Source organism: Gopherus flavomarginatus, chromosome 12 (genome assembly GCF_025201925.1).
Source record: "Gopherus flavomarginatus isolate rGopFla2 chromosome 12, rGopFla2.mat.asm, whole genome shotgun sequence".
NCBI classification, from domain to species: domain Eukaryota; kingdom Metazoa; phylum Chordata; order Testudines; family Testudinidae; genus Gopherus; species Gopherus flavomarginatus.
Window position 1 is genome coordinate 20792318 of NC_066628.1, and position 13123 is coordinate 20805440.

The following is a 13123-nucleotide window of genomic DNA, read 5'->3' on the forward strand; positions in this document are numbered from 1 at the left end:
AATAATTATCAATTACCTCTAAAGTGGGCCTCAGAAGACCATATCTGGATGACAGCGTCCTCCCCAGCAGAGTGTTTTGTGTGGAGGTGGGCAACCTCATGAATCATGCAACTGTCCAAACAACCAGAGATCATTTGTGACAACAGAGTGAAAAGGATTCGTCTTATAAACCAAGAGGTGATCTGCGGTTGTTTTTTGACAAAACCAGAAGAGAGAGCCTGGAGCAAACAAATGCTTCAACACTGGAAGGAGAGAAACGACAACACTGAGAAAGAAATGACCGAACATAGACTCACTGCACAACTGAGAGCTTCATTCCAAAGAGGAGAATTTACACAAATGAAGATTGAAAGCCTGAAAACGGAGATTAGTCATGTAGAACTATGTACAAATGTTTTGGTGGGAGCAGTGACATAGGATAAACAGAAACCAGAAATGGAAGTAAATGTGAGGACAAATATGAGTGAAAAAGTACCTGAAGAAAGTACAGAAAATCTGAAGGATTTGTTGATCAAGATCATGCAGAGCCTAAGAGACACTGAGCATCAGCCCTACCAATTGTGAAATTTGTAGACCATCACACACTGGATAATACAATGAAAGCACTTAATGAAATGGTCAAGGAAACTGGAGAAGAAACAACAAGAATTAGCCAGTACAATTACATAATTTATGCTACAGTTACAGTAGCAGCTCTTGGTTTAGCATCAAGCGATCTGAACATATGAACCATTGGAAAACTTCCTATCTTCAAAAACCTTCATGAATGTTAAAACAGAAGAGTACGGTTTTATATTGAGATACCAGCCTACTGGATGAATTTGAGAAAAATCATTTGAAGAGAAAAAAGCAGCAAACAGCCTTGGAGATGAAATATAAGAGCTGGGAGAGTATGAAGTAACAAGTAAAGAGCAAGCTGATCGCTTAGTGTCATGGACTTGAAAGATTTCAGCACAAAGTTATTAGTATCAAGAGAACAGCCACTTCACCAGAGACTGTAGGAGATTCTTTCATCTGATGATATTGAAAAAAAGAATAGGCAAAAATAGAGAGCCAATAAATGATGTTGGAGAGTTACACTGTTTCTGGAAGGAAATCTGGTCTCAGACTGTACAACAGAAGCAGAGAGTGAACCGGATTAGAAATGAAAGAAAACGTTTACAAAACACACCACAGAGGAATACACAGAAAGACCACAGAAAGAAATGAGGTACTAAGATAAATGAAGAAATGGAAATCAGCTGGACCAGACAGGATACATGGATTCTGGCTGAAACACCTTACAATACTCCATAATTGTTTATTTGAACAACTTAATAAATGTTTGAAGAATGGATTTCCAAGATGGATGGTGACAGGGACAACTCTTCTCATTCAGCAGAAAAAAAAGAATGAAAGAAGCAGGTTGCAGTGATCCTATGAATTATAGAACTGACCACGTTTAAAACTATATGGAAACTTCTAACAATAATTCTGGCAAAGAAGATCTGGATAAGGCTAGCTCACACATGGAATGCTGGTTCCTGACCAAAAGGCAGCACAGTAAACCTGAAAGGAACAAAATTCCACCTCTGGCTAAACAGGAGGATCACAGAAGATGCAAAACAAAGAAGGAAAAAAGTTAGTGATTGTGTGGGCAGACTACCAGAGAGCATCCAACAGTGTCTCACAATCAGGGATCACTGATACACCGAAAATGTCCAAGGTTCATCCACAGATCATTTCCTTTCTGCAGCAATCTATGTTTAACTGGAGCACTCGACTCTACCAGGAAGAGACTCATTGATGTGGTTCAAATTAAAAGAGAAATCTTTCAAGAGGATTCCTTAACACCAGTGCTGTTTGTGGTAACCATGCTGCCACTGACATGGATGCTTGTCGAGATAACCACAATTTAACATATTTAGTCAAAGAGCAACAGACCAGTTTGGTTGATATAAAGCTACGCATTGGCTTGGCTAACTGTGTGTCAGCATCTCTAAAGATGGCCAGACTGGTACAATCTGATAACATACAAATTAATGAAGGAACTATCCAGGATATCTCAGTATGACCCCTACAAATATCTTGGAATCAGGGAACTGTCAGAGCTACAAAAAAAACCGAAAGAAAAAATTGAGGAAAGAATATTACAGATGTACAAGAACTACTCTATGGACAAAACTCAAGTCTAGGAATTTGATCTGAGCCATTAATATGTTGGGGGATGCTGGTAGTACAGAAATGTTGCTGGAGTGATCAAGTGGAATGAAGAGGAGAAGGAAAAAAAATGGACATCCAAAGAAGACAGACAGCTGCTGGTGATGCATAGAGTATTAGATAGCAATCAAGTCATAGACAGGATGTACATCCAGTGATGTGATGAAGGAAAAACTTCTGCTATCTGTGGAGGAAGCAATTGATACATGAAGACTAATAATATCAAAATATATGAGGAAGTCAACCAATACAGAGTGTCTGTTTCACGATAACAAGCAATGAGTGAGCTGCATGCAAGCTAAGAAAGAATGAAAGAAAAGAGAAGCAAACTGCTAAAAAGATCTGATAGATTTACATAGAGATCAATACAACGGACAGTGGTGGAGAGAGATCAAACGTATTGGTGATAGAAGATTGACAAACTCATGATTTGTAGAAGGATCCCTCAGAAAAGGAAACAGAGCCTCATTATGAGTGGACAAGAAAATTCCTTAAGGGGCTTAATTATTTAAGAAGTAAAATTGTCCGACAACTGTTCCCGAGCTGCAGAATGTGTTCTGAAAAGGAAGAGATGATGGAGCATGTGTTGAGCACCACTACAAGCCTATCTGGGAGAGAATATTTGAACAGACACAGTGAGGTTGCCAAGTGTCCATGTGTGCCACAATCTATATGCTCAAGAGAATGAAGAGGTTAAGATTTATGGGCTCTGGCAATTGTCACAGACCGAATGGTGCGGTCAGGCATAGTTGTAGAAAAGAAAACAACAAGCCCATGTTAATTGAAGTTGCTGTGCCAGCAGACAGAAACATAACAATAAAAACATAAAAACAAGGAGAGAGAATGAGGATTATGAAGAATAACAATCCCAGCAGTAATTGAAGCACATGGTACAATCCTTAGGGATAAAAAATTTTAGGACTGCAAGACATCATGGTCAGTGACTTCCAGCAGACAGCTCTCTTAGGCACTGTGAGAATGTGCAGGAAAAGTCAAATGACAATGACAATTGAATGAATTTGAGTACTAAAATGCAAAGGAATTCTGTAAAGGTTTTAACAGAACTCCTGACCACACAAACCTGCAGAGTTCCATCAGCCAGGATTTATTGTGTGACTCATGGGGACACATTTTAGACAGCAGTTTTCTTCTTTTTAAGCTTAAGATTTAATATGTTGTGAAAGCTATTTCTTTTTTTAAAAATCCACCTTGTGTAATACTGAGGGACATTAATAATGATCATAATAAATGAATGTCCCCAGAAAACACTCAAGGAACACTGACATGATTTGAAAATGAGAGGTCTGACTGAAAATTAACAGGACTTTCATGCCTAAAAATCACTTTAAAGTACCTTTGAAAATCTGATCTAGTGGGACTTTAGATTCAGTGTCCTGAACATCTGAATATCAAGCTGCTCACACATAAGAGAATCTCTCCTGCTCTCTTGGAAGTGAGTGGCTATTATCATATTGATTTTTAGTGGCAATGGGAACAAAGCCAGCATTCTGTCCAATGTCAAATCTATGTTAATCCTGTATGTCTCCCGAGAGAGAAATTAAATCCTTTCCCCCGCAGCTAATCAAACAAATGCCCAAGAGATGAGATCTTGTACTAGAATCTGAATGTCAGCATAGGCAAAATCTGTGCGAAGTGAATTCCAAAGCTTAACTCCTTCTCCAGAGAATGTCCATCACACACACACACACACATCCCTCATTTATCTCAGTGCTGTCCTGCATGAGAGAGAGAAAGCTGAGTGATTCAAATAGTAGCTGGGTTGCCAGCCATGGTCCCTGTGCTGTAACTAACTCTATGTGAGCAGACTGCTGCATCCAGGCAGAAGTCAGTGGGACTCCACAGAAAGACCCACCTCTAGATAAGTGGGGCAGAATCTGGTCCTTTAAATTGAAAGAATAAAGAGATTAAAAGGATTAAAATTATGAATCAACTCACCTGCCTATTAAACATGGATCATAAATATGGTGAGATCATTCTGACCTGTAGTTTTCTCTTTCTGTTTTCTTAGTCTACCTAGCTACTTATTGATTTGACTATCTAGTCTGTCTGTCTGTGTCTGGAATAGAGAATCTCAAGACATCCAGTAGCTCTATGGATGCGGCCTTTGGGCCTTTCACTAGGAGGAGTGAAAGCACTGAAGGTGTGCAGGGTTATCTGTGGGAGTGGAGCCAACAGAATTTCCTGAGCTGAGTCCAAGACTAAAAGCTAATTTCATGAGAACTATTTTAAATGCTGTTTTGTTCCCCCTGGGAAAGTTCCCTGAAGTTCAATCTCTGTAACAAGCTCTCAGTAACACTGGGTTGGTTCAGTACTTAAGCAATGCTCTATAGTGCCTAAAAATGAGAGTAATTAGTCTTGGATTATCAAAGGATTTAGGTACCCAATCTCAGCAACAGTCAATAAAAAAGACAGGTATTTAGGCTCCTATTTTCAAAACAGTCTCAGGAGCTAGACGTCCTAATAGCAAATCATTTCATCTCCCCTACACTCCTTTGAAGCTCCAATCATAATATATAATTACCACAAGACGATAACATAGACAGATAGCCTGAAACTTCCCTAATAAATGGACACAAGCTAGGGAATGGGGAAAAAGGAGTAAATAGACTATATGATGACAGTAAACAGCTTTTGAAACAGAGGAGATAAACTGTATGTTTTTTAGAGGAATCATTTATTCACCAAAAAGGAAGTTTTGGTCAACCCCAAATTATTCATGGTTTTACCAGAAATTTTACTGAATTGTTTCAACCAGAAAAAATAAATATTGGGCTAAATTCACAAAAATAGCAGAAGGAAGCGGAGTCCTTTTGCTGCTGCTTTTCTTGTAACTTCAGTCCATTGGTTAGGTTACTTTCTTGGCATGTGGGGGACCATGGTTCTCTTCCCATGGCTATCTGTTTGGGGGGCAGAGATCTCCCATCTCTGAGGAAAGTGCCTGAATTTCTGGGCTATAAGGTATTCTGGAGTATTGAAGCTGTTCCATACTGTATAAATAATTTAATAAAATACTCAATGGATCACAGAGTTGAACCTACCAAAGGAGTTCCCTAACACTGAGCTTCAGTGTAATTTTCCACAAGCTTTCTAGCCCAATGACAGCATCGATAGGAAAGCTTGAGAAAACTCCACTCCAGTGTACCTATATACTGGTGGTTAGAGCCTTCAGCTCGGAGGTAGAATTTTCAGTCCCTGCTCTACAGGTGGTAGAATGAGGAAGTGAACCCACATCTTCCAGAACACCAGTAATTAACCCTGGGCAATGGTTGGAAGAAGGAGCACCACCTCCTCTTTCAGACATTTTGGTCAACCAAGACCCATTGACTTGTGCTCTACATAATTTAGGTGCTTCTGGCAATGTCACTCGCAGTTTCCATTTCATGAGGGAAAATGCTGTAGTTTGTTGTATTGGGGAAACACTCACGGTGCTCTCAGGCAACTTGACTTCGTTTTTCTTTGTTTGTTGTTTGCCTTAAGGTCCTCCTGAGAAGAGTGTGATTGTGATTTGTGTGTGTAAAGCAATGGAGGCTGAGATTTTTCAAAAGAGCCGATGGGATTTAGGCACACAACTTGCATTGAAATGCAATTTTCACTCCGTCAGTGGGAGTTTTACAGGGAATAAGACCTGAGTAAAAAGTGAGATCAGACCTAAGGATTTCGGTATTAAAAAGTACATTGGATAGGACTCTTGTTCATGAAGATTCATATTTTGAAAACCAAGAACTGGGGAGACTGAAGTATTTGAAGAAGTCTCTCTCTCTCCCAACATGGAGATGAAAAAAGATTGGAAGACAACTGACCTATAAGTTAGAAGGCTCAGGGGGAGGAAGGCATGATTCTATTTGAGAAAACTTTACAGGGAGCAATGCAAAGAAATTAAGGAGAATATTTAAAATCTGAGTCTAAGGGAGACCAGTTGGATGTGGCCTTATATTTTAAATGGAACTTAAGGAGTTAGGTACTCAAATCCCATTGACTGTCAACTAACTCCCTTAGGCTTCTTGAAAAATCTCAGCCAGTATATATGTATTTAGACTGGTAGATATCAACAAGGTGAGTGGGAAGGTAGTTCGGCCTACCAGGAGGGTATAAAATGGGGTAAGTTAAAGTAGGTTACTACCTATTTTAATGTTCACCTTTATGGAACCCCTTCAGTGTTCCAGAACCCCACAGGGTCCCACTTTTCTTTAAATCCTTGTGGCCTTTCACCCCATGAGTTCTGCACAGCACGTCCAGTTGAGAGAGACCACTGGTCACACAGACTGATACATTCTTCAGGGACCCATGCGCCTCAGCAAACATTCACAGTGACACTAGGAAGCCTTTTCAACTGGAACACAGCACCGGGGAATCCTTGTGTTGGCACAGAGAAGCACAGCTAGCTGTCAATCCTGGCTAAGCCAGCGCTCCACCCAGCCAAGATGCCATGGAATCCATTCCTCTCTCTCTTTCTCTGTCAGTGCTAGGTGAGGGTTGCTGAGCCGCCCTTAAGCCAGCCACCTCACCTCTTGGCCCATCCTCCTCCTCCTGCAGACCCGTGCTGATTTCACATGTCCCGCCTGCCCAGAGTTATTCATGGGCAGGTGTAAATTGTTCAGTTCTTGGGGCTCTCATTATCTTTCTGGATCCTCCACTGAAATAGGTCAGTTCCAGATGTTCCTTAATGACCTCCCCCTCCAAGACAGTGACTAGAGTTAAGGCCCAAGAACCTTTTAACCCTTTTACATCCACTTCGTAGCAATGCCTAAGCAAGTAAGTCACTGCCATGCATGTCATTTATCAAACTATTACAGAAAACCTCCACTTCATCACATATAAATTTTGACTACACCTCACAGAATACACCCAGATCACTCTACACAACCTGCCCAGTCCTCAGTGATATTTGAAAGACTATCAATGTCAGGATCTCAACAAGGGCAGTCAAGGCCAAGGGTCAAAGCAGGGCAAATCTGAGGCTAGGAGCAGCCAAGGAGTTTGTGGTCAGTTCCAGGCCAGGGTCGGTATTGAGTGTTAAAATCCAAGTCAGGTTTCAGGGTCCGAGTCAGGAGATAAAGTCCAAGCTCACGACAGAAGTTCAAGAGCATACAACAAGAACAGTCATAACAGCTACAGAGATCCACGTTGTTGTTTGGATGCTTCCTGGAGTGCTCCTTGGGTTTAAGTAGGGCAGGGAGCCAATGAGGAATCATTGGGCTGCCGTCTGTCAAACCCTGGAGATGGAACTTCCTATGATCTGTGTAGACAGAGGGTCATGGGAAGTGGAATGCAAGCTGTTATAGTTGCTGTTGGGAGGCAGCCTGGAACTATTAACTGCCTGGTAGCTCTGGAGATCTGGGTTCTGAACATCTGGGGGTTTACATTCAAATAAAGAGAACTAGTAGACTTGTTCTAGTTTAGGGTTTTGAAGTCAATTGGAGAATTAATAGGATTTAAGCACCTTGCTCCCTTCCAAACCTTTAAAATCCCAAACTTGAGCTCTCTAACAACCAGGGTAAATCTTCATTGCCAGGGCCGGATACAGGTTTTTTTGCCACACCATGCAAAAACAATTTTGGCTGCCCCTCATCCTAGCCCTGGGCTCACCCCCTGCACTCCCCTGCTGCTCCAGCCCTAGACTCTTCCCACACACCCGCAATCCCCTACCATCCCAGCCCTGGGCTCTCCCACGCAACCTGCCCCCTCCTGCCATCCCAACTCTAGGTCACTGGTAATTCCCTCCCAGGATGGGTCATTCAGCAGGAATTTTGGATGTGCACAGAACACACATAGGGCTGGTTCCCATATGGTTACAGGACTGCAGTAAAGGGGAACAATTTTCAGCTTGTGTGATTGGAGGATATCTGTTGAAAATAGCAATTCCAGTCCTAAAAACCACTGGGAAGCATTTCTTGCTTCTTCATTTCTTATCCTACTTTTTCTACAGCAAATTGCAGTGGATCAGTATATTTGATTTGGGAGAAATGAAGTAACATCTGCCCAAATTGAGCCTGAGCACTCCTGAATTTTCAGGGTGTTCAAATCTGGAAGATAGGTGCTAGATTCCCTTTCTGAATATTATCTAAATCTGGAAAAGAAAAGTCAATTTCTGCTTCCATGGCTCCAAAGTGGAAATACTCCTACGTGCCTGGTACTGTATCTAAAGCTGCCGAAGTCGCCTAGCAGAGCCTCCCCTCCCTTACTTTTCATTTTAAATTCTAGTGCAGGGTATGGCAATCTTTCAAAAGTGCTGTGCTGAGTCTTCATTTATTCACTCTAATTTAAGGTTTTGTGTTCCAGTAACGCATTATAACATTTTTAGAAGGTCTCTTTCTATAAGTCTATAATATATAACTAAACTATTGTTGTATGTAAAGTAAATAAGGATTTTAAAATGTTTAAGAAGCTTCATTTCAAATTAAATTAAAATGCAGAGCCCCTCAGACTGGTGGCCAGACCTGGGCAGTGTGAGTGCCACTGAAAATCAGCTCGCATGCTGCCTTCAGCACGTGTGCCATAGGTTGCCTCCCCGGTTCTAGTGGGATCCACACACCTCTCTTGCTAGGCTTCAGATAGAGAGGTGCACTGTCCATTTAGATCACCCACTTCCTTCTTTGTGGGCTGCAAGCTGAGGTCACACCAGTATCCATAATGCAGTCTGGGAAAGTCTTCTGAAGGAGATATCTGGGGCAAAGTCTTCTACTCCTTGGGCATACTTGTTCCCCTTTCACAGTGCCACCCCTTTCGACTCGCAGCATGGCTCAGCTACTTCACTCCCTACCCCTCCCTTTCCAGTTGATAGCAGCCAAGGGATTACTGGGAAATATAGTTCTTTCCCTGCTCCAGGGCTGGCTCAGTAGGCAGGGAGCAAGGCAACGAAATACAGCTCCCAGGGTCCCGTGCATTCTCAGCTCCCATGCTGAGTCTCCAGCTACTCCATGGCTCCACTTCTCCGGGGTTGTGAGAGAGGAGGAAGTGAGTTAAAAAAAAAAGAATGGCCAAAATGCCACCCCCTGGAAATGTGCTGCCCCAAGCACCTACTTGTTTTGCTGGTGCCTAGAGCCGGCTCTGTTCATTGCTCACGTAGGCTGAGCTGAATGTGTTGTCCAGTATTTTCAATGAAAATAACACTGGTTTTCTGAAAACAAAAAAACAAACAAAACCCCCACATATATACAGTAAGAGTCCTCACAGCTCCCCATGGAAGGCTGTTCCAGAACTTCACTACTCTGATGGTTAGAAACCTTTAAATCATAATTGGACATCTCTTTCTAAAAAGATAAACTCTAGCCCAACCACAGTGTATGAGATTGATGTAAGAATGACCAAGTGGCTTTCTCTGGTTTCAAGTATCAGAGGGGTAGCCGTGTTAGTCTGGATCTCTAAAAGCAGCAAAGAGTCATGTGGCACCTTGTAGACTAACAGACGTATTGGAGCATGGGCTTTCGTGGGTACGGACGAAATGTGTATTCACTCACGAAAGCTCATGCTTCAATATGTCTGTTAGTCTATAAGGTGCCAGAGGACTCTTTGCTGCTCTCTCTGGTTTCTATTACACAAGAGATAGAGCTGAGATGATTGTAATGGTCCCTTCTCGCCTTAAAATCCATGAATTAAACGTTGATATTGTCATAGCTCCTAAAAGCCAACAACAATGGATTCCCATTGTGCTAGATGCTGTACAAAGAAACATAAAATGGCAATCCCTAGTTCTGATTTGCTAGAGTTTTACATTGCACTGACATTACAAAGGGACAATGCACGGGGGGGAAGGCCAGGCATAATCAAGACCGATACCTGTAAGAGTGGTGTGCTCTTCCCTCATTCATCTTAATGAGGTGCAAACTCTGAGACCTCATGATTTCAAATTACATACCAGCAATGTCATTTTTGCAGAAACATCAAACTCTGTGTGTTTATCTCATCTCCTTGAGGTGTTAAATCTAAAACACAATGATCACAATGTTAATGTCATTGCTGGTCATTTTTGCATATGTGTTTGTGTCTGTTGAATGTAATATCAAATATTGGAGTGTAGGAAAGTAAGGCTACTGGTTGTGGCAAATAGGAAACTAAGGCCCTTGTTCTATAAATTGCTTTGTTTATGTGTACCCCTGCATTCATATGGAACCTAGCTGAGGTCAGTGGCGAGGCATGTGAGCACATGGTTGAGGCTCTGCTGGCAATATTTGGATGAAGTATTCCCCATGTCTAATCACTACCGGCACTGCCTACAAGGGGCAGGACATACAAAATCTGCATCTCCCCTCTGCTGCTAAATACATAATTTGCCTCCTGGGTGCCAATCCAGGTGTAAGCACAGCATAGCTCTCTGCCCTGTTCTGAATAGTTTACCAAGAGTTGTAGTGGATTCTTCATCACTGACAGTTTTTAAATCAAGCCTGGATTTTGGTTTTTTCCTAAAGATCTGCATTAGGAATTATACTGGGGATTATTCTATGGCCTGTGTTATACAGGAGATTGGACTAGGTGATCACAATGGTTCCTTCTGGCCTTGCAGTCTGAGAATTTAGCCAAGCTCACGCAGGAAACATGTACTTGAGCAGGGAACTGAAAGTAGTTTTCCCAACTTCCAAGCTAGTGTCCTAGCTACTGGCACATCCTTCATTTGGTATTAAATAGTATATGTATAGGGCATCCAAATCCCTTTATCAGCTTTGACAAAGGTTGGACTTTGGGCTATTGACTTCAATGAGACTAATTGTGTGTATAAGGTGAGAAAGGATTTAGCAATCAAGATAGGACAGAGCCCCCGGTCATGCACTTAGCATGGATTTTTACTGAAAAGCTTTCTCAATGTCTCTTTGACCTCCTTGTTTCTCAGGCTGTATACAATGGGGTTGATCAGTGGTGTCACCACTGTGTACAACACGGAAAAGGTCTTGTTTAAGTTTGGCCACTGGTTGGCTACGGGAGCCGCGTAGACCACCATAAGTGTGCCATAGAACACAGACACCACAATGAGGTGGGAGGAGCAGATGGAGAAGGCTTTCTGCTTCCCAGAGGTGGAAGAGATCTTCAGGATGGTGGAGATTATTTTGTAGTAGGACAGTAGGGTTAGAAGGAAAGGCAAGAAGGACACAAGGGAGGCTATGATGAAAGCCGGTATCCTGACCATGTAGGTATCCCCACAGGAGAGTTTAATGATGGGTGTCAGGTCACAGAAGAAATGGTCGATCTCCTTGGAAGCACAGAAGGGTAACCTAGAAACCATGAGCATGGTGACCACCAGTGAAAGGAACCCAATGACCCACGACCCCACTACCAACTGAAAGCAAAGCTGGAAGCTCATGGTGGAGGCGTAATGCAGTGGTTTGCATATGGCCAAGTAACGGTCGTAGGACATGGCAGCAAGCAGGAAGCACTCGGAAACCACCAGAGATCCGAAGATGTAGAACTGCAGGAGACAAGAAGAGAAGGAAATGTCTTCTTGCACCACCAGGAGAGTTTTCAGCATCTTGGGGGTGATGCTGGTAGTGTAGCAGACTTCCAGGACAGACAGGTTGCCCAGGAAAAAGTACATGGGGTTGTGCAGGTTGTGGTTATATGATACCGTCACAATGATCAGGATATTCCCAGTGAGTGTTACTATGTAGATAGCCAGGAACACCATGAATACAGGGATCTTCAGCTCATGAAGGTCACCGAATCCCAGGAGAATGAACTCTGTGATGGTCGTTTGGTTTTCCCCCTCTACATCAGGCATGTCTTCACAGAGAGAAAAAGAAACTCAGAAGAATATTGTTAGCTCGGAGAACAGGGCTTTATTAATAATAATTATTAATTACTATTTATTTTATTACTATATCACATAAAAGTATCAGTACCGGACCAGACCCAAGTTGTACCAGATGCTGTGCAAACACAGAACAAAATGGACAGTTTCTGCCCCAAGGATTTTACAGTCTAATTATCAGATGAGGGACAACAGATGGACACATACATACAGGAGAGTACAAGGAAACACTGAGATTGTATTCTTTGATTCCAAGGCTGGAAGGGACCATTGTTATCATCTAGTCTGACCTACTGTATAACACAGGCCAGAGAAGTTCTCCAAAATATTTCCTAGAGCAGATCTGTTAGAAAAAAGCATCCAATCTGGATTTAAAAATGGTCGGTGATGAAAAATCCAACATGACCCTTGGTAAATGGTTCCAATGATTAATTACTCTCATTGTTAAAAATTGACACCTTATTTCCAGTCTGAATTTGTCTAGCTTCAACTTCCAGCCACTGGACCATGTTAGGCCTATCTCTGCTAGACTGGAGAACCCATTATCAAATATTTCTTCCCCATGAAGGTACTTATAGACTATTATCAAGTCACCCCTTATTCTTTTCTTTGTTAGGCAAACAGGTTGAACTCCTTGAGTCTTTTACTATAACACATGTTCTCAATTCCTTTAATCATTCTCATGGCTCTTCTATGAACCCTCTCCAATTTATCAACATTCTTCTTGACCTGTGGACACCAGCACTGGACACTGAATTCCAGAAATGGTCACACCAGTACCAAATACAGAGGTAAAATAACCTCTCTGCTCCTACTGTTTATGCATATCAGGATTGCATTAACCCTTTTGGCCATAGCGTCGCACTGGAAGCTCATGTTCAATTGATAGGCATTGGTCTCTGCATACCAATAGCCTAACCATTGTCAAGTTTTTTGTAGATATCATGACAAGGAAGTGTCTTTAGGAGGGAATAGAAGGTGGATAATGAAGTAGATTTGTGGGACAGCACTGGAGAAAGCATAAAATTGCCGGTTTTACTTTTATGAATTATTAGTAAACTTGGTCATATCTTTTTTTCTCTGCAACATTTTTGAAAACTTTCATTGAGAAACTGCAGATTATTAGCTGAAGCCGATTTTTTTAGTGAAAACCTGAATATTTTCTGC

The 13123-nt window shown here is 41.9% G+C and overlaps 1 protein-coding gene across 1 annotated transcript; it reads right to left on the reverse strand.

Moving 5' to 3' along the window:
- Positions 1-10984: 10984 nt before the first annotated feature.
- On the reverse strand, positions 10985-11926 carry LOC127032148 (olfactory receptor 6F1-like). Its single transcript, XM_050919162.1, has one exon. It carries the CDS (start codon positions 11924-11926, stop codon positions 10985-10987), a length of 942 nt encoding a protein of 313 aa, XP_050775119.1.
- Positions 11927-13123: the final 1197 nt, after the last annotated feature.